This window comes from Pocillopora verrucosa, chromosome 6 (assembly GCF_036669915.1).
Source record: "Pocillopora verrucosa isolate sample1 chromosome 6, ASM3666991v2, whole genome shotgun sequence".
Classification (NCBI taxonomy): Eukaryota; Metazoa; Cnidaria; class Anthozoa; order Scleractinia; family Pocilloporidae; genus Pocillopora; species Pocillopora verrucosa.
Window position 1 is genome coordinate 3,539,016 of NC_089317.1, and position 23,701 is coordinate 3,562,716.

General features: G+C 37.0%; 2 protein-coding genes across 2 annotated transcripts in view; both read right to left on the bottom strand.

The window, feature by feature from the left end:
- LOC131799988 (NLR family CARD domain-containing protein 3-like) overlaps nucleotides 1-3,218 on the bottom strand; it is an 82,242-nt gene extending 79,024 nt beyond the window's left edge. The window contains 3 exon segments of the mRNA XM_066168006.1: nucleotides 1,441-1,511; nucleotides 2,830-2,895; nucleotides 3,082-3,218. The gene's annotated coding sequence lies outside the window, so the exon portion shown is untranslated.
- A 10,999-nt stretch (nucleotides 3,219-14,217) lies between these two features.
- Nucleotides 14,218-20,762, bottom strand: LOC131780823 (elongation factor G, mitochondrial). The gene is made up of 11 exons (XM_066168300.1): nucleotides 20,714-20,762; nucleotides 20,051-20,101; nucleotides 19,810-19,888; nucleotides 18,595-18,711; nucleotides 18,314-18,387; nucleotides 17,160-17,236; nucleotides 16,359-16,481; nucleotides 16,196-16,246; nucleotides 15,340-15,410; nucleotides 15,060-15,182; nucleotides 14,218-14,579 (listed from the first exon to the last, which is right to left on the bottom strand). The coding sequence occupies exons 1-11, from the start codon at nucleotides 20,760-20,762 to the stop codon at nucleotides 14,321-14,323; spliced, it is 1,074 nt and encodes a 357-aa protein (XP_066024397.1). The 3' UTR covers nucleotides 14,218-14,320.
- Between the last annotated feature and the right edge of the window lie 2,939 nt (nucleotides 20,763-23,701).

A 23,701-nucleotide genomic window follows, 5' to 3' on the forward strand; every position in this document is an offset into this window, starting at 1 on the left:
TGGTATGCATGTAGCATTTATTTCTCCCAAAAGAATTACCATAATAAAAGTCATGCAGTCATAATGTCCATAATATAATGTCCATAATGTAATGTCTGTAATGTCATGTCTGTAACATAAAGTACGCTTTTTTTTTCTTGTGTTTTCCACGGTTTTGGTAATTTACAACACTCAAGTTTAGGCCCCTAAAAAGTAAAAAAAGGAGCCAAGCCGACAAAAAAACTGATTTTTAATTTCAGAGAAAACAAAAAAAAAGACTTTTTGTTATGGACATAACAAAATAATGTTACTAGCTCTCATTTACGAAGTACATCCATTTTGCAAAAAATCTTATCCACAGGTTCTTCTTTGTCTTGAGTTTTGTTAGTTTCAAATTTCCTCTGGTGAGATTTAAGGAATACATGTTACTCAAATTATTTTAAATCTTTCAGCGTGCCAGCTATTTTCACACACTTTTCATTGGACGAAAATAAACAGCCTCTCTTAGCCATTTCCCACAAAGTCAACTTTCAGATTACTATTTTTTAAACAATTTAGGGTCTCCTTATTCCAAAAATCCATGATTGGGCTGGATATGAAAATTTTTAAATTTCACCATTTAAGCAGTTGTAAAATGATGTGGGCCATGATGGTTTTCATTATTTTTATCATCCCCTACAAGTCACTCTGGTCATCTGATGAGATATACTTTTACAGAAACTGAACAAATTGGCTGTTAATAGCTATATGTAATGGCAATTTATGAATATCTTGAACATGTTGAATTGTTTACACAATCGTCACAATTTTTCCAGCACTGAGTAAAATTTTGTGCTTCAACATACTACAAACATCATCAAAAGTAACCTCCACATGAAAAAAGTAATTAAAGTGTCTGCTTTAAATCCCAATGCAACTCATTCGCAGCCACATGTTCCAACTTTGTTTTTGCTAATCAGGAAGTTGATAATTATAACCACAAATATTTTTAAGTAGAAGCATGTTGTGAGCTTGCTATCACCCTTCTCCCAAAAATCATATGGAGGGTCACAAATACAGAACCTTGCATTAGAGCGAGCAGTTGCATCCTATATTGGTCATTACACCTGTAACCACCAAAGCAACTTTTTAATCATTAGATGCATTTCAGCTGCCAGGTGCAACATAATAAGAAATGGTGTCAAACACTAGTGAAGGATGACAACATTCAATTTATACTCTTAAGCATGAATTCAAAGGATTGAACCACTGGGTAAAGATTGACGCAAATTTAATTAGTGACCCATCTTCCTACTTTAACACTATGTTTCATATTCAAAGCAAAATGATATTCATGAAAAAAAGAGAATAGCACATAACAACATAAACATTTTCATTCCCATGAGAATAAGACAAAAAATCCTTACATATATGTATCATATTTAAAGAGGGAAAAATGGAAAAAAAAACATATATACCTACCCTGTTAAGATTTCCTGCCTTCAAAAAATCACAATATGAGCAGTCAGAAAATGATACACATGTAATAATTTCTGAAAAAGAAAAACATAAAATAAATATTAATCAAATGTGAGAGATGTTGACCGTCACAAAAATTCCATTTAAGGTGCTATATTTATTCCTTTAACTCCCATGAGTGACCAACACCAAATTTCTCCTTACAATATAAATACATTATCAACCAAATAAGTGACAAGAATTAAGAAAAATATTAATTCAGGGATAATTAGTTGATCCAATACTAAATTCTCTGAACTAACATTACAAGAGTTGTATAACTGACAGTAAGGAGAATAACAAATTGGATCTGGGAGTTAAAGGGTTAAGGCAGTAATTGTTGCTATTGAAAAGTGTAATGAACTGAAGAAGCTCTAGGACAATCTGAAAGACATAGATGACATAAGGCTGTTTCACTCGATCATGCTGAAAAGGGGTTGTTCGAAATAATTGCAGCCAAGAGGAATCCTACAATGGTAAAACCTTCAGATAATTCAATTCATGGATACTGCATGTGTTTGCTGTTTTTAGAACACAGCAGGTTGAACTGGGAACTGAGGAAATCTAATATGTAAATATGTCATTCAACAAATTGCCAAGGAAAACTTCAATAGTTTTTGGGAAACTTAGCTTTGAATTGGCTGTTACATAATTTAACATCTGCAGACTATTCAGTGGTTCCTGTTACTAGTAAAGTAAAGCTATATGCTGAGCCCCTTCAATGCACACTGAACCTCATTCGCCATTTTCTTTCCATCCCACCCTCCTCAGTGGTTATTTGTTATGGAAATATTCCCTATCTTTTGGGTTTTCTGTATATGAAAGCCTCTCTGTTAATATTATGTTTTAGCACTATTAGATTTATCAGCTTACATGCATCAAATAAGAGTCACATTTTGTGGAAAATAAGTTAATCATATAAAGACTGCATGATTTGTCCCAAACATTACTTGTGGTCAAATGTCCTATGGTTTATCAGATTGAATTGAAAGGCACAATAATTTTGTTGAAAAATATCATCGATAAATAATGCCTAACTCGAGTTCTCGGAAAACATCTCATTGAATTAGAGAAGGCAAGTCGTTTTCTAGCACTGGAAAATGAACTGTGAGTAAAGGCTTTCGCTTTCAGTTTCCTGTCGCCTTCGAAAATAGCAACTTCCTCCTAGACTGATACGTGTTGCGTGTTCCAATCTTCACTAAAGCATTTCCCTGTCCCTTTAATCTAGATCAGAAACGACTGCTGGAAGTAAAACAGCTGGTCTGAGTCCAAAACAGACCCTTACTAAAGTATGAAATTCAAATAAAGTGACCTTTTAGTGCGCATCAATTCATAATTCATGAATCTACTTACCTCTCAGAATGGTGATTTAAACGAAATAATTACACCCGGGGTACGTGAAGAGGCTACGCAATCGTCCTGAAAAGAGAAAAAAAGTAGCTTATGTATCAAGTATATCTTCACCATACGCTTATTTCCAAAGGCTAGTGTTAAAATTTTCGTAATCATACGCATTTACGCGAGTGAAATACCGTAAGTCAACAACGGGTTATTGAAGTTAAATTTAAAGTTACGGAGTGAATAACTTTACTATTTTGTCTCTACCTGCTCTTTCTTCGCGTCAACTCTTCTCATGGACAGCAATGTGAGTCTAAACCGATCTGTTTTCTTGTTTCCTGATCTTCCGTCGAGAGAACGAAGAAAGTCACAGAAGCTAGATATTCTAACAATCTCAGAGAAGGGAGTTGTTCATGACATGCGCAGATAACATTGTTTGCAAATGAAACATAACATCTAAAATCGAGTAACACTATCACGCAATGAAACTAACTTTGCAATGCATTTCTCGGCCTCAGAAAGAAACATCGTTTAAAAAAAATTGCAACGGTATTCTTTAAAGGTTCACATGAACAATAAGCAACCTTTTTTTCTCCTAAAGCTGGAGACGAGTTTTGGTTAAAGTTGCTTCCACACAACAACGCGTGATTCACTTCCTACCACCTCTCACTACAGGTCACGCATCTTAACAAGACACGCACGGCAGATTTCAAATAGCATTTTATTGCCAAAACGACTGACGAGTGATGCGTTCGTCGTCTTATGTTTTAAAAATTTTTAAAGGCCGGAATCTGCCCCTTCCCTCCCTCCCTTTAAAAACACGGCCAGAAACTCTTAACTTCGACCCTCGTAGTTGCTAAAAGCTAAACTGTAAACCAACCCTTTGAGTCTGTTCCTTTGACGTCTCCATCATCGACCCGTCCAAAGACTGGCTAGGCGAGAAGGACTGACCTAGATGGACCTGATCAGAATATCGTACGCAATCAACACATGGACAGAGAGTCGGATTGCCCTGCAGAGATTAAAGAAAGGAACTCTGCGACTGATTTTAAACTACAGGATAAATGCTCTCAAATATATTTTTAAGCTGACGCCTACAAAGGAAAAGTATAAAGTTTTCAAAATAAATACTTCATAAAGCTCTACTAAAGAATTATTGACCTTATTCCTATAACTTGCAATTTATCTGTGCAAGCTCAAATAGTGAAGATAAAATCTGAATTGAACCCTGAGTCAAACACTCAGAAAGACTAGCTTCATGTGGTAAGGTGCCGCTCATTATTTATCGCCTATGGGGGGGCTGGAGGATTTTGGTTGTGTCACGACTTAATTTACCTGCCTCCCCCATAATATACTTATGATTCCTTATTGACAGTCAATTGGCGGTCAGTTTTCTATAGTCCCCCTTAAAACTCTGATAGCGACAACTGATCAGCCTCCGTTCATTGAAAACCATGTAAATCCCATCCCCCATCCCCCTCCCCCCTCAAAACAAAACAAAAAAAAAAAAAAAGAAGGAAGATGAATCGTCCCTCCCCCGGTGATAAATAAAGTGTCTGGTCTCTAAAACTCTTCACATAACTAAATTTTGATAGTCTGGTGCTTATTTATTCCAAATTGAACTCGAATCATGTGATTACCTCTACAAATTCAATTTTGTTAGCGTCTAGTTGACTTTGATTGCCTCAGCAATAGATGTAGCGCCGGCTTCACTCATACCATTGTCAGACAAATCCAAATTGGTTTAGCGTCTCGTTGACTTTGATGGCCTCAGCAATAGATGTAGCACCAGCACCACCAATACCATTGTAATACAAATTCAAATTGGTCAGATTCAAACAAGTTCCAAAAGACTTTGCTAACCGTGAGTGAAAATCACTCAGTGTCTTTTACATTCGTTAATGGCCTCTAATACAACTTTTCAACCACTGCCTTCATTTTCGTTCATTTGCTAAACTCTTTACGAGAGCCACGACTTGTTCATCGCATTTCATGGCTAAATCGGAAACCAGTTCGTCAGGTCTAATTTCCTTGCTTTGAATCTGAGCACAAATGAAGAATACTGCAAAGAATTCTTGAAAAAATTTACGCAAGAAATCCAAATTCAGTCAACTCTTTTGCATGGTTTCCCAACTGAGTTTCATTAAAATCCAATTTGTCGTTAAGTAAACCATTCAACGCTACCAACCCAAGGCGATTCAATTGCGGTTTGTAAAGATCTGTCCGGTCTTCCCTTTTTTTTTCTATATCTTCTCAAGACACATTCAACCATATCCAAGTACAGTTGAGCTAAAGCGTGCCTTTCCTTAAAGTACTTGGTGACAAATCCTCTCACATGGTGTTTAGTAAATCCTTAGATTTGAAGCAGCGCGTCACAGCATTTTCTCACCTCTTTTACAGCTTCGTGTCAAGCTGTTGCAACTATGTGGCATCTGTGGAGTAATCTTCCATCAATTAATTCGGAAAAATCGACAATTTACTGAATGGTAACCCATCCAATCCATCCAATATCAATAAAATGATATTGTTGTTTGACTTCTTCATCGATGTCTCGGGGCAGAAGCTGCTCATCAATGACTTCCCAAACATCAGAATGGATGTCTGGACATTTAAGCAACAATACTGCTTTGAATGCTGTGGAGCCGCAGCCCTGAGGTGCTTGCCTTTTGGTGGCCTAGTCGTAGGCGTACTTTTTACAGTAGGTGGTTTTTCTCATACCAGGTTCTCCTTCAATCAACACTGTTCTCGGAGCTGAACACTCTTCATACGGGTCTAGTATTGACGACATGTCAACAAATACGTCAGTGATTTCTCCTCTCGTTTTCTTTCTTCTGACCACTTTGAGCCTTGTAAAAATATTGCCAAGAAAAAACTGAAACTCTTCTCACCATGGAGACGGTGGAAGCCATCCCTTGCGAGTCTTGTACAGCTGGCGAATTTCATTGATAAGCTCAGTTAGATCAAAAATACCTAGCAGTAGTAAAAGGAGTAAGAAATCTAATGAATGCAGCATTACGAGTAAGAATCACATATCAGTAATCATATGCTTGCAATATGCAGGAAGTTTACCTCCATGGACATAGTTAATCGAGCTGGCTTGCCACAAGTCTACTGTATGTAAGTGTTAGAGTGTCTGAAGTAATGAACGGAAGGTGGTAGGTTTGAGTCCCAACAGAATAAAAGTCGTACGCGCTCACTAACCATTTCTAGTGTTCTTATTGGTTCTCTCAATTTAGGTTATATGAAAATGATTTATCTAAGTGTCGCTCAGCTAAATCTATTTTTGGCTGGAAGCAATTACTTCTTTTTATACATTGGAAATTAACCAAAGCAAATGCTAGTCAACGTCATATTGGTAACAAAAAGTGAGAGTCAAAAAGTTTAATGTAACTTGATTAACTGGGACTTAAATTTTAAGTTTAACTTACAGCACTAGCAGCCTCAGGTCAACGCTTTATGGTCAAGAAAAGGTAACGTTGTCACAACAGAAAGAACAACTGGTTACCTTAAAAATTCCATTATAGAAATTACATAATTTGTGTCGAAATATCTACGCTTTAACAGGATCTTTCATTACAAAAACTCAACTTCGATTGCAGGTCTGTTTAAGCAGCCATAATACTGGTTTCTTCATTCGCTACCACGCAGCAAAACATTTGAACATTAGGGTATAACGTTTTACTGATTTAACCAAATGTTTGTCTCAGTGGGAATATAACTCTTAACTCGTACACTCAAAGCGTGAAATTGAGGTCAGGATATAGAAACGAAAGTTATCCTCGATCGCAAGCTTTACTCTATTCCAGTTAAACAAAACACTAAATCAACCTGTTCACAAAATTTTTCGCTTGCCTATAAGTTGGAACTCAAAGACGCCTGATTGCTTGTCTAGTAAGTATTGTATGTCGTACCCTTAAACGTTTCTTCGATCGTCAATTAATGTATTTTGTGTACAGCTGAATAAACTGCTTGCGTTGAATTTTCATTCAGCTTCGGACGTAACTTAACCGTTGCTTATGTGATTCAAGTTTTGCCGTTTTGACGATCAGATATGATATTGACTTCAGGTGGCTTTAATTTGAAGAAAAATTGAGAGTTAAAACGGATTACCAAAAAGTGAAAAAATTTAATAACTCATTGATTCCATTCGCTCTTGTTTCTGGCTTTAATTGAAATTTTGATGTCTGGAAAAGCCAAAGAAGTGTCGGGAATTTCCCAGGTATATTTCAGAGCCAGGCGAAATGAATTGATAACGGTTATTAAGTCAGTTCGAGTCAGTTCATCCCTGGTAGAGGAAGTGGCGCTGATACAGTCGTTGATGTAGCGACCGTAGAGTTCAGGTTTTGGGCCGTTGTATTGACTGAAAAATTGATGTTCGATAAAACCTACGAAACAATTGGCGTAGGTGGGTCCCATTTTGCTTTATTAAAAGCAATTAACTTTTCTACCCCGCATTTTTTACCCCATGGCTCAGGTGTCATCTTTCCTTGAATGTTTTCTTCAATACACCCATTTCATTTCCATAACGATAAAGCAAAAAGACCAGAGTGTCTATTAAGAAGCTTTTAACAAATTATATTTTATTCCAGCGTCAATCTGAACTACATATTAACCTAACAATTTTTTTCTGCTTCGTGAAGCCTCTGAGTTTGAGTTTGTGTTTGGGTTTGCAGGAGGGAGATGAAGCATTTATAATATATAATAGTTGACTGGACAATGAAGTTCATAGCGATGAAGTTCCGGGAAAAGCAAGCAGAATGGTTTCCCAAGAGGGAAATCAATTGGCATGTGAGTAGCGTTGTTGTAAGACAGGAGGAAAGCCTGGAAGTAACCTGATACGTACACCTTCTTAACAGCTGTAAAAAAGATTGGTTTTCAGTGCTGTCAGTCCTAGAAAATCTCTTTGTCACCATAAAGTTACGAAATTCAGGAATAAAAAAGGCCTTTCTAAGATCGGATGAACTAGGTTGCTATCACAATATCAAGATTGCCACTTTCAGCAACTTACACAAGAGGGCCTGCGCGTTTGGAGAGCGTTTAATGTTGGGCCTGGAAAGTTTATTCGGTAAAATTAAAATTGCAATTTTTCCACAGAAAAAATGACAGATCTGGTGGAGGAGATTCCATTTTTCCCCACTACTGCTCGACGAACTGCATCAGCAGGAGAAAGCAATGATGGCAACGACGGTAGTTCCTATCAATGCCCTGAACCTGGTTGCGATGAAGATTTTAAGACCCAGGCCGAACTAGCTAGTTCATCATGTAAGTCCTGTGCCTGCGAGCATGACTTAAAGTCTTTATGACAAAGTGAAGAGGTAGTGGGTTCATCACTTTCAGTCATTGTCATTAGAGGGTGAAAGTTCGACTGAACTGGTTGCAGTGACCACAGAACCCTTGACAAGTACATCAAAGCTTCCCATGGGATGGGCTCTTCATAAGAGCGGTGCAAGTGAACGGCTTTCGCAAAACGTCAGGCAGTACTTGAAACAGAAATTATAAAAATAATATCGGATGAGACACTGGCAGAAACCAAACCCAGAGAAGTAGCAAAGGATATGCGAACTGCTTGCACAATAGATGGAGAGAGAATGTTCGATAGAACAGAGTGGTTATCCAACATACAGATTCGGGGTTTCTTCTCGAGATTGTGCCTTAAACAGCGATCTAAAATACAACAAGAATCGGGTGATGCAGACGACCACTTGATAGAAGCATCTGCGTCTGATGTAGACGAAGGGTGTTTGAGAGAGGCGAGGAAAACAGTAATGGATGAGATAGATTGAAACATCCAATCATGTTTGATATCTATGATGTGTGCTCGTTGGCAAGAGAAGCAAGGTTGTCTAGTCCCAAAGTCAAGATGCTAAGAGACATATGCGAACATTTTGAGCTCGCATTCAAATGCAAGATACAAATGCAGCACCTCTTGCAAAAATGGAGGAAATTATTTCGGAGTGCAGTTGATATGCAACCTAGTTATGACGTCCACCCGTTATGCGAATGCGATATCTTTTTTTACAAGAACTCTTCAAACTTATGAACAGAGACTGTTATGCAGACAGATGTGACGACCAAATATAATTTTTTCCCTTTCAGCGAGAAATCTGAGAAATCGCTGCTTTATTTAGACGTGAGAAGTATGCAGGACAATTACACGATGGAATTACGTGACAGAGTCACAGGTCATGGTGTATTTCAGTGTGTGCTGTTATCGCCGGTTACACTAAATAGAATCCTGTAGTTTAATTTTGAAATGTTCATACAGGTTTGAATAGCGTAAGCCATCAGAACTCAAATATGAAATAACAGAAACCAAATTTTTAAAGAAGGGTTTGCGAGCGCTAATCAAATTATAATATTCGATACGTTGTTGTTGACGTCTTTCGTCACGAGATAATAAAATTTGTCAAATTTTGGCCTTTAAAAATTCTTAAAGTACTAATCGGTGTGGTTTTAAAGCTCTGTCCTACTATGTTTTCTACTTAAAATGGTTAAAATCTAAGATTTATTGAGCTACTCACATAAAACGGTCGGAGTTTGCTCAATGAACTAATTTGCATAATCGGCTGTCACGCTAGCAATATCGCTAAAAGTTCGAAGTAACCTCGGCGAAGAAAATCAATAAGTGCAAGATGTTTTTATATTTTTCTGCAGCCAAACATCTTATTAGCAGAAATCAAGTGGAGATTTTAATGGTCTGGTCTGGACTTGAGCAATATCAATCGAGAAAGAAAGAGTACTTTTAACCAATTTCAGAAAGCTGTCTTACGAGTGTTTTTAAATAAATTATGACGAGCCTCTGAATAAACGAATATCAAAATTGAAATGCATTTTTTACACCTTATATATCACACGCTTTAAGAATACAAAATATTTTTTGCTGCCTGCGGTGTGATACGAGGACAGGGCTATTCAACTTTTGAAATTTTCGATGTCGCAAGAGGTCAAAAAAGGGCCTTTTGTAGCTTTGACTTTTGAGAGCTCTAAAAATTTTATGTTGAGGTATTTCCAGAAACTAATGTGGTTTTACTTACTTGTTACCAAAAATAGTTTATTGGACAAAGTTTGAGGGAAAACTTTTTTCCGATGCGAAATGCCCTGGACCGCTCTTACAGAGATCGCCTCTTAAGCAATGTTTATTTTTAAGGCTCACGATTTAACGTTAAATCGTGACCCCCCCCCCAAAAAAAAACAAAACAAAACAAAACAAAACAAACAAACAATAAACATTGCTTAATTTGTTACGCTGGATTTGCGTATCATTTCCTGTTTTTGTGCGTTTTTTGCTGTTCACATACCAATTTGAACGTGATTTATGCAGCAAACGTTCAGTATATTAGTGGTTTAATTTTGTTCATCTTGTTGAATCCCTGGTCAAGTCTGTGTGATCAGACAAAACCGGTCGGATTATAAACTAAGTTGACAAGATCTGTTGCTGTCTGCTGCTCATTAGTTTTTATTTAAAAATTTTTATAAAAAATTGAAAAATGAACTAAGGAGCCTTGAGGTCCTGCGGCATTTTCATGATTTTGTTAAAGTATTTCGTGGTTCTCATAAAATAACTGCTCAGATATATTTCTTTTGAACAATTTTCACGGTATTTTTGCCAGTAAGCTAAATGCAAATACAAATTTTTTTTATAACAGGCACATAAAATAGCATGACACCGTTACTATTTTCTTCCAGTATCAATCATTAGGAGAAGAAGAAATATTATCAAATGCGTGATCGCGTAGTTTATAGCGATTCCCGAAATCCTAGATTCATGAAAGCAAGCCATCAACCTATACTTCTCTGTTTTTGTTTACTCACATGATGTGGCTCACAGATAAAGATATACCAAAACTAATAAAAATGTTTTCAGTATGTTTGAACTATTTACTAGGTTATCAATGCGCCAATAACTGAGACAGATTCTCCTTGCAGCGTCGAGTCCGTTGAGAGAAGTTCAATGTTTTTTACTTACGTAATACGAAAAATTTGTCAACACTGAAACGTCAAATGATCCGTGAAAGAACGAATGGGAATTTCAGGAATTGTACACACCCTTCGTTTACGGGGAATTCTAAAAAAAAATGGATGTAAATGACCTTACCGATTTTGTTTCCTCAGTAAGCGAAAAGCTCGATGGCTTCCTCTACTAAAATACTTAAAAAAAAGAAACAGTTTCGCGGGTTATGAAAAAATCGAGTACTACTGGTACGTTTATTATATTTCAAACTCTGTTTTCAAAAGGAATTCTCACCTTTGTTGACCCAATGCCGAGTTTCATTACTTAGGATGGTAAACGGTTGCTGAAAAATTGGATCGGTACATTACTGCCATTGTGTTCAAAAGTGGGAGACGTTTCAAATACATAATTTGAAAAAGTCTTTCTGTATACTAGATTACGCGCTTAGAGTGTTTTCCAAGGCCTTTCCTTTATATGAAATACTTTTAAATATTCAACACTCCACAAAAATTGCAGTCAAAAGATCAAGTCTCTACAAGGCCCACACAGAATTGATAAAGGCAAAAAAATCAGTTAAAAATAAAAGAAACTGCCTACCATTTTTCGAAAACCTCTTGTGATTTAGCTCCTTTGAGTGCAAGGCCTTCTTTACAAAGCATGTTGAACTAATAAGAAGAAACCTCTCGAGCATAGCCTCGAACTCGTCTCTTTTCCCATCGAAATAACCCAAGAAGTACTGGTTTTCAACAAAAAAAATTTCAAGGTTCTCCTCAAGGAAGTCAATCTTCGATTTATTTAAAGAAGATTGATTAGTCGCCGCCATCATTAAGCATTCTAGTGTCTTAATAGAAAATCGCCTTCAGTTTTTAGATGTCATCCTTTCGCGGGCTTCCGCAATATTCGCGGGTTTCATAATTTCCCCGCTGACCAAAATTACCGTGTACTGTTACCCTCAACGAACGCCTTCGATATAGCGCCACATCAGCCTCAGCCTTCGGTTTCGGCTGATAACCCCTACCTCAGCCTTCGGATTACTCTAGATATCACAAAAACCTCATCCAATAAACAAAAGGCCGTGCGGCGGTCTTCTTCATCATGTCTTCTGTCGTTTGTTTGTTTTGTGTTCTCCAATCGAGTATGACAAACGACGTCAATGGAAAATTTGTGGTTATCCATCCCGTGACGGCGTTCAATAAATTAAAACAAGATGTTAATATTTGTATTACCATTCAATCACTTTTGACATGGATCTAACTGCATAATGTTAGTCTTTTTCAGGTTAGAAGTCAACATTTCGTACTTCGTCATATAGGCAATGTACCTAACTTTGTTTGGCTTGCCTTCAACAGCTGTGCATTTGAAAATATTTTCCCTAAACGGTTTGATATCGAGTAGCCTATATGAGGAATCCCTAATTTTTCATGGTGCCGGACGCGCGTTTCTCCACCATTGGGAGGGGGTCTGACACTAAAAGTGCTAAACCGCTTGCAGACTTCTCACCGGCTCGTATCGCTTCAGGCCTCATACTCTCCCGTGGGCGTAGAAAAGCTCGTGCCGAGACGCTTAAGGCTACTTCCCAGGTTTGCAGATGTCCTTCGGGAAAATATTCGTACGCGCATTATTTTTACTAAAATCCTAGCAAACGACACATCAGAAGAAAGCTAAATAACTGCAGTTTACGATAAAAACATAATTTAAGCGACTTTTCTTTTAAGAAAGTGTCAGGAGTTGGTAAGGCGTGAAACGACCGAAGGTTCTTCCTTTGAATTTATCGGGTATCGGATGCCGCAACACGAGCAAATTGGCTGCACAGTCTTATTCATAATCTTAGTCAGGCTTCTTCGACATTCTGATTGTTTGTCTAGATATCGGCATTTAAAGTTGGAGTAGCTAAAATATGCGAGGTGTGTTGCGTAAATAGACACCACGCGATAAATATTTCAAATATCAAAATTCCCGACGCACTTTCGTTTGTGATTATTCCTGGAATATTTTGGCGAAATTTTACAAAAATCGGTCAAATCTATATATCCTATAAATTTGTTCAGAGTGGTTGTATTCCTCCCAAAATCAAATGCTAGATTTAAGTTCCTAGAGGTTCGCAAACAACTCGCGCCATGCCAGGAAACCTCGCCCTGGGACCTCCTGACCGGGCGTCAATGGCCCGATTTATACTAGAGACGGATCATCCGTCTAGACGGATCATCCGTCAAACGGATAATCCGTCCAAGTATAAATCCGAAGACGAATTTTGACGAATAATCTGTCTAGATATAAATCGTTCGCGAGTTTCACGACGGGTGTCTCGGTGTTGAGCCGAGTGGAAGCCTGGCGAGAGCTTAAATATGGCGGCTCTCGTAGCCTTGTTGATGAAATCGAAAAGAACAGCATTGGATATGGCAGTATATCAGAGAAGAATATCCTCTGTCAAGCGTATGTTTGAGCCGGAAAATAGCTTAATGAACTTCATGTTACCCTTTTCTCTCGCTAATCTTGCTCAAGATAGGACGACAAGAGGAAGTGATTACACCAACGGTGTAATCACTTCCTCTGTATTGTGAGTCATATATAACTTCTGCGAAGACGTCCGTGTCTTGATCTGTCCAAGTCAACTTCTTGTTTGCTTTCTCCTTCTTTTTTGTGATTGCTTTCGAGGGCACGATTACTTTACCGGACGCCATCTTGAAATAGGCATCCCAGGAAACCTTGCAAAACTAAAGAAACCAAGTTAAAATAGGTTACAGTGAAGACGTGCTGACAGACGGATCAGCCTGAGACAAATTTTGCTCCATAATTCGTCTTAGTACCGAATTTATATTTAGACGAGTTATCCGTCTGAGACGGATGATTCGTCTCTGACGGATAACTCGTCTCTAGTATAAATTCGGCCAATGACGATGGATCAAGATTTCCCGGGAAAAATAACCCATTCCAGACACAGCGATCGCTCTGGCGAAAGGGTTAACGCTCGAAACGTCGGCTGTTTTACTCTTTACGGTGGCCAGTTTACGTTTTCAACTCAGTTGTTAACACTAAATTACCTGCTATACTCTCCCACCAACGCAGCACCACAGTTTCTTTAGAAACTTACCCCCTTTATTCACCTTTTTCATTTATCTCGATCGTTCAGTGGAGCGTTGAGGAGGAAAACACAAAAATGAGCAAAGTTGCCAAAGGCAAAGGAAAAACCTACGGCAAAAATGTAAAAACCGGAAAATTTGCAACGGAGCAAACAATGAATCGACAGACAGCTTTCAAAATTACGATTCGAGGCGATTGTTAATGTTTTTAATCAAAGCTGGTACTTGCATAAGGAAAAGGAAACCTCGTTTTTTATCATTATGTATGGCAAAGTTTGGTTTGACGGCGACCTTTTTGTTCGAAAGCTGCACTGTAAAGGAACCTTAGACGATTATCGATAAACTAAAAAGAAAAGCAATTACTGACAATTTCAATTGCTGATTTATTACGAAAGCAACTTACATTAAAAAAAGGAAAAACCCTGAAAACGCACACGAATGATCATGGCCTCAGGTCCAGGCCTTTTGAAGATCTCTAACAAAAGAGCACAACTGTCACAATCAAAGAACCCATGACAGTGTTGAACAGTGTGGGAAGCACGGCCGATACTCCGGCCTCTACGTCTACGTCCCATCCGGGTTCAGTGTACCCCAGCTCTTTCCTCTGTTCCACCATCCACTTGCGGAGAGGCTCAAAGTATTCCGACAGAGCGCCAACATCCAGTGTTTCACTTCTGGTCAGTTTTTTGAGGGCTTCCGGCCAAGGCTTGCTTTTCCCTATCTTCAGCATATCCCTATAGATTAAAGGAGAGAAACACCATTCAATACAAAACGTTAATTGCTTTCTTCATGTGCGGGCTATGAAATTCAGATTTATAGTTATTAATAATGGTAATAATAACAATAATAATAATAATAATAATAACAACAACATTAACATATCAAAGCAATAATTTATAAATATTTTAAAAATAACATAGCAAGGCGGTTAATTTTCGTGAACTGATCCTGACGACACTTTTACTTTTTTTTACACTTTTTACAATGTACACTGACGTACATTGTATTTTTTCTAAAACTGCGCGCCGACCACAAAATTTTTATTTGATTTGGATTCAGTCCACTTCCATTGCTCTCGCACATCCAGGAGAAAATAAGTATCACATTCAGAAGAAATGAAAATATTTTCATACTTATCAGTACAACAGTGGTTCAGCAAAAGCTGAAGGAACAAGCATATCAGCAAAAAGTAACACATCTTTGTCAATATTTACCCGATCTTCTTTCCCGCTTCTTTCGACTCGTAGATGGAGCAGGTATGCAAAGGTCCCGTATGTCCGGCTGCCTCACAGGCGGCCTTGTGGAACTGGAATTGTAGCACGTAGCTCATAAAGTACCTGAGCAATAAAAATTAAAAAAAAATTAAATTTGGTTGGTGACACATCCATTGGAAAAACACCCTACCCAACACAGTTTCTTGGGCTAGAGCCTCTCTTCAGAAAAACGAGGTGCAATAATTTAATGAAGGAGATTGGTGTAACACCAGACCCATACCTCTCTCCTTTTCTCAGTCTGCTGCTTCTTCTGCGCCGTTTACTATCAGGCAACGTTTCACTAATTGAACACTGAAAAAGGGAAACAATTTATTCTCAGTCACCCTTGTTTCCCTTTTAGTTCATCCTTCCCTCGTTGTTGTTTATCAATTCTCTCAAACTCTTATTTATCTAATTAAAAAACCATGCAGATTATGAGCTCAAAATTTCCATCGCGCAGCAAACAAGGCTCCGGTGATGACATGGTTCGAGCTATGAAGAGCAACTCTTTTTAAAAACTTACCAACCTGAGGGGAAACGAGAATTCCTTCGAATTAGGGGAGTTCGAGTTATTAAAGGTTTGAGTTCCAGTCTGAGGCTTAGAGGCTTAAGTCCTTCTCTCCTCCACTCACATTTTGGTGCGGAAAATATAATCAGTTAAACTAAAATATACGGTCTCGAAATCATTTCATAAATCATTTCATCAGGATCGCACATAGCGAAATAGTTAACAATTATTCGCCGAAGTGGAGGTGAAAAGTGGTGGATATTTACCGAACCGCGAAGCGGCGAGAAAAATATATATCATTTTTAACGACACTTAGATGGATATTTGTTTTAGCATATATCACACAGATACAAGAAAATTAGTTTATTTCTTTCAATATACCGGAAAATGCTCAGAAATTTACTCTTGACGCGCAATTTTGTCTCAGCAGCTCGGAGGTGAATAGTAATTACTATTCACTTCCAAACTAGTCAATAAGCGCGCGCGAAAAGCACAATTCACCGGTGTGGTTTATACTAATATGTTATTTGACGTTTTCCAAACAACTGCATGTAAATATGCATGCAAAGATGTTTTCATTTGTTATTACAACTTGCTGGTGGAGATTGGCCTCCTGACCCCAACTCTCTTCCGGCCTTCCCTACCCTCTCCCGGCAGTCGACTGTGAAAGGGATCAGAATCAACTCCTTTCCCACTGGGTACATTACCCACCTGATGTATGGTGTATTAGCTGGAATGTGTTATTTGCATCAGGGATCAAAGTCATTTTCTGTCCTTTCCACAGCAGGTTCCATTCCTTGGTACTTAGTCCTCAGTTCCCACCACGCGGTATTGTAATTCTCCTCAGTGACCTTAACGCTGAAAACTCTCCATCTCCATTAGACGATCAAGACTCCGAGAGGAAGGAAAGCCACCTCACGCAGAGCCATCTTCATCAAGGCGTTTATGTCGGATTCTACAAAACGAAGTTCAAAGAAATAAAGCTTATGCTTAAATTCATTCTTTTCACAGCTGTTTATCCAGCCGGTAAGCTAGTAAGCGTAAGTTTCGAAAGAAACTGTGGTGTTGCGTCGGTGGGAGAGTATAACAAGGTAATTCGGTATTATCAACTGTTGATAATAGTTGATAGCGCAAATTGGCCACCGTCAAGAGTTTCAAAGCTGACAAAAGTTGATAACGTAAAATTGGCCACCGGTGAGAGTTTCAAAGCTGACGTTTCGAGCGTTCGCCCCTCGTCATTTTCTCAGACGAAGGACTAACGCTCGAAACGTCAGCTTTGAAACTATTAACGGTGGCCAATTTTACGTTATAAACTCAGTTGATAATAACAAATGGTCTTGTTAGAATCAACATTATTTGTGTTATCTGTTAAAAAAGCAAAATGTCGTTGACGGTGATATAATCTGTGCGTCTGTCCTCCTATATATTCATGAGCATGAACCACTCAAAATGCTCGTATAATTCAGCGCAACATAAAGAGAGAGGAAATCTGTCGAAAATACAGCTCAATCCATCAATCCATACACCAGCCCTAATATTTTCAAAACACATACAATTAATTGTTTCCCCGTTGGTGGTATTTCTTCCAGAAATATCTCCGCAAGAGTGTCATGCACATAAGCTACAGTTTCTAATGATTACAAACCACAGCACTTAACAGAAGTTAAAAATAGCGTCATGCAGAATGGTGCAAACTCTTTGTTATTGAACTGCCGGTAAAAAGGGGGCTGTAGTGTTGCTACAGCTACCTAATACTACATAGGTAAAAAGATAGTAATGACAGCTTTTTGAAAACTGTTGATGAAAACGTTCCTTTGAGTTCAACAGTCAGTGGTAACTTTTACAAGGTGTTCATTAACCCTCCGACTCCCCAAAGTGATTAACATGAAACTTCTCCCTATAATATCCATACATTAATCAGCATACAGGTAATGAGAAGAATCAAACTTATCAGGCAGAAGCTGCTATCTTGATCTAGCACCAAGTTCTCACAACAAATTTACAAGGAAATGTTACACCGCTGGAGGGGAGAATTAACAATCAGATCTTGGGAGTTAAAGGGTTCAATCATTGGAGAATTCTTCACTTAACCCTTTCACTCCCATGAGTGACCAAGACAGAATTTCTCCTTACAATATCAATATAATATCAACCAGATAGTGATGAGAATAAAGAAAAATATCAATTTGGGGATAATTAGTTGATCCAATACTAAATTCTTAGAACTAACATTATAAGAATTGTATGGTTGACAGTAAGGAGAATTACAATTTTGATCTGGGAGTTAAAGGGTTAAGCACTTTAACACTCTGACTGCCAAAATATAATAAGTAATTCTTGTTACTGTTTGCCATACAATTCTTATGATGGACAATTCTTACGATTAAAGAATTTGGTATTGGATCAACTAATAATCCTTTCACTGATATTTTTCTTTATTCTCATCTCAACCCAGCGTTGTATTGACATTTGTTGGGAGATTGGCCCAGAAGATTTTCCCCTTTCTCTCGAGCTCTCATCCAATCCAATTCAAAACTTGAAATAATCAGGACTTAATCAATAGCATTTTCCAATGCTTAATTTTACTTCATTTCATGTTGAGTTCCCATTGGCTCCCTGTGATATTTTCCTTTGTTCTGATTGGCCATTGTAATGACTCACACAACAAGTGCTATAAGTTGAAAAAATACTCAGATTGTACATGTACCTATCAGCTCCTGTCTTCTTGTTGTACACTCATTGACCATGTCTTCTGGGGTGACACCTTCTACCCCTTTGAACCTGTTAGTTAATAATTTAAATCATCAATAGTTGTTTCACAATGAAAGAGCCAATTATCATATTTCAGCTAAATTTTTTGGGAGATTTTTAGCGCAAGTTATGGCGTCTTAAGAATAGCTGGATCAGGGTTATTGAATTTCTAGCCTTGTGATTGGCTAAACAGCTAAATAAAAAAAAAATAGAAGTTACAAGAATGAATAATCTTACCCATGATTTCCCTCAAAGTGATAAGCCTTCCATCGCACAAGGTCAATGACTCCTTTTACCTCAGATTCCAAACCAATTGGCAATTGGGTGAAGGCTGCAGTGCGTTGTAACTTTGCTCTAGGGAAAATAATTTTTCACTTTTTCTAATAGGAAGTTCCTTTGATATGCATTGTGGAATAAAAATCAGCAATAGAAACGACCAATTTTTTCACCTCCCCAAGTCATTTTCAAATATCAAAAATTAGCATATAAATGTAATAGTTAAAAAAAAATAAACAGATGAAAATGTAACAAGCATCTTCTCAAATGTAGTGGATGATCTTTCCATTGTTTGTGTCAACTCTTGAAAATCTCAGTGTCAATCCAATCCATAGTCATAGGAATTCAATTGTGGCCTCACAGTTGACATGTTTAATGCTACACTGTTCAGGTCATTTTTTGCAAACATTTTGTTCTGTTTCTCATTTTTTATATCTATATAAATTTTTACCTTGTTCCTTCTTTAGTACAGGGGTTTTAAATTTTTCACGACAAAAAAACTTCCACATTCTTTCCTCCTATCATCCATTCTGTAGACCTTATCATTTCAATCATTCTCAGGGATTTTTTCAGAAAACCCAAGGGCTTCACTTGTTTTTCAAATTTTGGCCAGATATGATCTCCTCTCTGAAGGAATTTAGGTGTTGATGTAAAAATTTGCATTGATAATCAATTATCCAAAACTATTTTTAATAATAGCACAGTGCTTGGACTGTACTCATTTTTCCAACACAAATTCAAATTAGAAATAAGTGCCATAAGGCAAAAATGATCACTCAACAATTGCACACTTAACAATTTTAGGAAACCTGCTCAAAGAAGGGGAGGCACTTTTTTCCATTCAAAATCTAAATACTACACTACCTTAAGATACTGACAGTGCTAAATATATTACTTACACCTTGCTGTCCTAAGTTAAAACTAAAAAACTGTTTAACCTTTTTTTTTTTAATTTTTTCTTTCCTTTTTTTAACATAGTAATGCAAGGTAATGTAGTATTGTTATTTTGCCACAATAAAAAAAAAACCCTTGAAAAATCAATGAGAAATTTTCCCTTTCATCTCATAATTTGGTTTTTCAGCATCACATAAGTCCAAGCTTCAAAACCCCTCTCCCCCTAACTGGCAATCCCTCACACATTTGAACCTTTGAAGAAGGACTCATAAAAATTCCCACCTCACCACAGGTGTACATGTATGTTGCTGACAAGAGCTTTTACTTTTCGCACACACAAACATCATAACTACATGTTCATCTGTTTTTGATGACAATTCAAACCGTAAATCCTTTATGATTACAGTAGGATACTCTGTAACAAAGCTGTGACAAGTTCAGAAAAGTACCTTCAGAAATGTATAAAGAACTGTAAGGAGAATATACATCTTGATGTTAGGGAATAAATGGTTGATAGACTCACCTGGTGTGTCAATAATGTTAATGTTTGTATCCTTCCAATCGACATATGTTGCTGCAGATTAAAACAACATACATATATACAGTTGTATCTTCTTGAAGTATACAAAGAATATTATTTCATTATGCAGATAATATTGAAACACCAGAATTTCTACTGTATTTAAGACATAACATCTTCACTATGCCTTGTGAACACACTAAAAAAGATGTAGCAATGTTGCTATGGCAACCATGTATATAATCTCCGAACTGTATATTCCTGAGATTTTTGTTTCTCTATTTACTACAGCAAATTAAATGACCTTGAATTCTACTTTCTTGGGAGTTCTAAAAAGATTGAAAAAAGATCTCTCTAGCCAGGCTGAAATTCAACTGTGGTTACATGTGTATGAATATCATATATTTGAATTCACAATAATAAAGCAGCACTGAAAACAACACCTGTAAAAAATTCAGGCCTTTACATTTTAACCCATGACCTCTGGAATACCAGTGCAATGCTCTATCAACTGAGCTACAAGGCTATAACAAGCCAACTGGGAGTTGGTCATTTTGTTGGTTTGTAATAAATCCATTTAGTGATCAATATATGACTGTGATTATATGAATGACATACATTTGAACTGTAGTTTATTAAATAAATCATAGTACTGTTACTTAGTACCAACCTGTATGGTTATTCCTCGCTGTTGTTCCAGATCCATGGAATCCATAGTCAGGCTCCTACATTGTCCTTACCTCGTACCTGGTTAGAAAATAAGGATGAATACCAAACAACCAAATCTAATGCATGGATATATCAGTGCATTTTCTTGAGCAAAGAATTTGTTTCTCATCAAGAAGGTATTAAAAAACCCTGAGATTTACTGTATTAATGCTTTGGAGCTACAGTGAGATTATGTATGTGAGATTATGTATCCTTGAGTTAAACAATCTTCACAGTAGCACTCTCTCTCTGTGTATAGCTTTCCAAGCAGTCATTCACTTCCAACAACAACAACTTCTACTACAGGACTGAGTCCTTATAGACATTTATAAAGTATTCTAGAACATTCCGGAAACTTACAACACAACTATTTCAGTGGACAGGTATTACATCATGACTACATGACCTAATGAAATGTTCTGTTATGTTCCATGGAATGCTTCTCAGCATGACAAAACATTCTTAGCAGAAAATGATACTTATTTCTACAGTCACTATCCATAACAAGTGGAAGTCATAAAGTCATAATCATTTGACACAAGTGGTGACTTCCACCAAGGTTGTCAAATCATCAGTCTTTACTGCCGACAGCAGTCCTTTCCAGGCCTTCTCTAACCCGGACAATCAGACAACACAATCAAATATTATTACTGCAAGTTTTCAAACCTTTGCTATTTAGAAATAATTGATTGCAGAAGCTGTGGTTTAAACTGTACATCAACTTGATATTAACAAAGTCTTTGTTTCAGAGATATTATAAGAACTCTCTTCAACCTATGGAAGTTTGATACCTCTTAAACTTTTAGTAAATTTCAATCCACAACACATGTTGAGAAAAAAAAACTTGCAATAAAAATCTTAACTGGAAACCACAGGGCAAAAATCACTATTTGTATAATCACTCAAAACCCATGGGAAATTGGCTTTGAACTGTTACAATGTGTATCAAAATCCATTAGTGAAAAAAAATTTTTTGGTCTTGTCAGAACTCCTATCAACCTACAGAAGTTTGATATCACTTAAACTTCAAGTAAATTTAAAATCTATGTGATCCATAACACACTGAGGAAAAAAAACGGCAGTAAAGATTTCAACAGGAAACCACAGGGCAAAAATCATTATTTGTATAATCATGCAAAACCCATGGAAATTACACTTTGAACTGTTAAAACAAACATCAAAGTCAATTAGTGAAAGATTTTTTTTCCTCTAGTCATGAGCATGGCACTAAAAAAAAATTTAGAATCCTTGTGAGGAATAGAATCTCAGACCTTCAGATTCACCAGTTTGATGATCTACTACTGAGTCACAGAGACTTTGCTGTGAGCTCAATTGTTACAAGGTCCACATGTGAGATGCATCCTGCAAAGTAGGATTGGTAATGTTGAAAGCATTTCTAAAGGCAAATCAAAGTCCATTGTTCTCACCTCATGCATGACTGATTCTTCCAGTATAAAACAAAAGTCTCTCTGTGAGTGTGGTTTTTCCAGAGTCAATATGGGCAGATATACCAATATTTCTGATTTTTGACACATCCTTCTGTCAAAAAAAGGAGACAATGTTACATGTATGCCCAATGTACACAGCCATGCCCAATTCCCAAATTGAAAGTGGTTTAGCATGATCTGTACTCTTATATTGACAATGATATTCATTATCACAGAGGTCAAAATTTGCTACAGACTCATGCGGCCCAGCCAGGTGAATCAGCAAAAACTTTTGAGCAATGTGATGATGGACATCATTGTATAGAGAACATGCTAAACCCCTGTCAATTCCTTTTTTACCACAATAATGATGTCAAACAAAATGATTCTTTCAGTGATAAAGGCATTGCATGACCAGTTGATGCAAGCAGCGCTGCTCATGCTCTTATCAACAACAGCAAATTGGTCGATCAAATTGCAACATTACTGCTGATCATAGAAAAGAAATGTTTCAAAATTACGCATGGCATCCAGTAATAAAAAATTCCCCAATTTCAAGGGCCTGTATTCATGAATGAACACTAAGGAAAAAAATTTAAGTTTTTGCTAATTAATGTTAGTAGTAGCTGGAAATAGGGTAAAGTAACAGGAGAATATCATTCATTGGGAATAAAAGATAAGGCTGTGTTTAAATGCTAGGTAGCCAAATATTTTCACAGAATTTCTACTGAAAGATTATTCTTTAGAGTATCAAATATTAGTTTAGAAATATTAATTAAGTAATTCCAAAAATTATTTTGGCTTTTTACTACAGAGCACAAATTATCAGAGCAGAAGCATACTATAAAATTGCAAGGTTTTCAACAACTCTAAAACATTTCTCACCTAGCGATTTCATAGGATCTAAGTAAATGCTTAGAAAATTTGTTCTCTAAAACACCACAATAATTTTTGGAGTAGCTTGGCATTCCTAAACAATCAGTAGGTTTGCAAGAGAAATTTTGGGGAAAATCAACATTACTTTACTTTAGTAATAAGAACTTGGTGTTTGATCAAGATACCAGATAAGTTTGAGTATTCTCATTAACTGTTTGCTGGAGAATGGATGGATGTTGAAGGGAGAAGTGACATGTTAATCACTTCTGGGAGTCAGAGGGTTAATGAACAGCCTGTTAAAGTTACCACTGACTGTTGAACTCATAGGAACATTTTCACCGACAGTTTTGAAAGACTGTTCCTTGTAATACAATAAATAAAATATATACATTTTTAACACCGGTGAAAATGTAGTCAAAAACTGTCGACCTCCTTGAGAAAGTTGAGCACTTACCGTTGCTTCAGAGGCAAAAAACCGAGCCTTCACCTACGAAAAAAAAGCATTCGTTCGTAAGATTCAGGATTAATTACTAACCAAAGGAAACAAATACGAGCAACTTGTACTCACTAATATCATATTGAAATCAATCTGGATTCATTATTTCCCATATTAATCAAAATACGAAAATAATCAGTTTAAAAT

Coding starts and splice junctions, on each gene's coding strand:
- LOC131780823 (XM_066168300.1), bottom strand. CDS start 20,762: ATGGATTCCATGGATCTGGAACAACAGCGAGGAATAACCATACAGGTT. Junction 20,102..20,713: donor AGGAATAACCATACAGGTTG/GTACTAAGTAAC, acceptor TTTAATCTGCAG/CAACATATGTCGATTGGAAG. Junction 17,237..18,313: donor AAGAAGACAGGAGCTGATAG/GTACATGTACAA, acceptor TGTAATCATTAG/AAACTGTAGCTTATGTGCAT.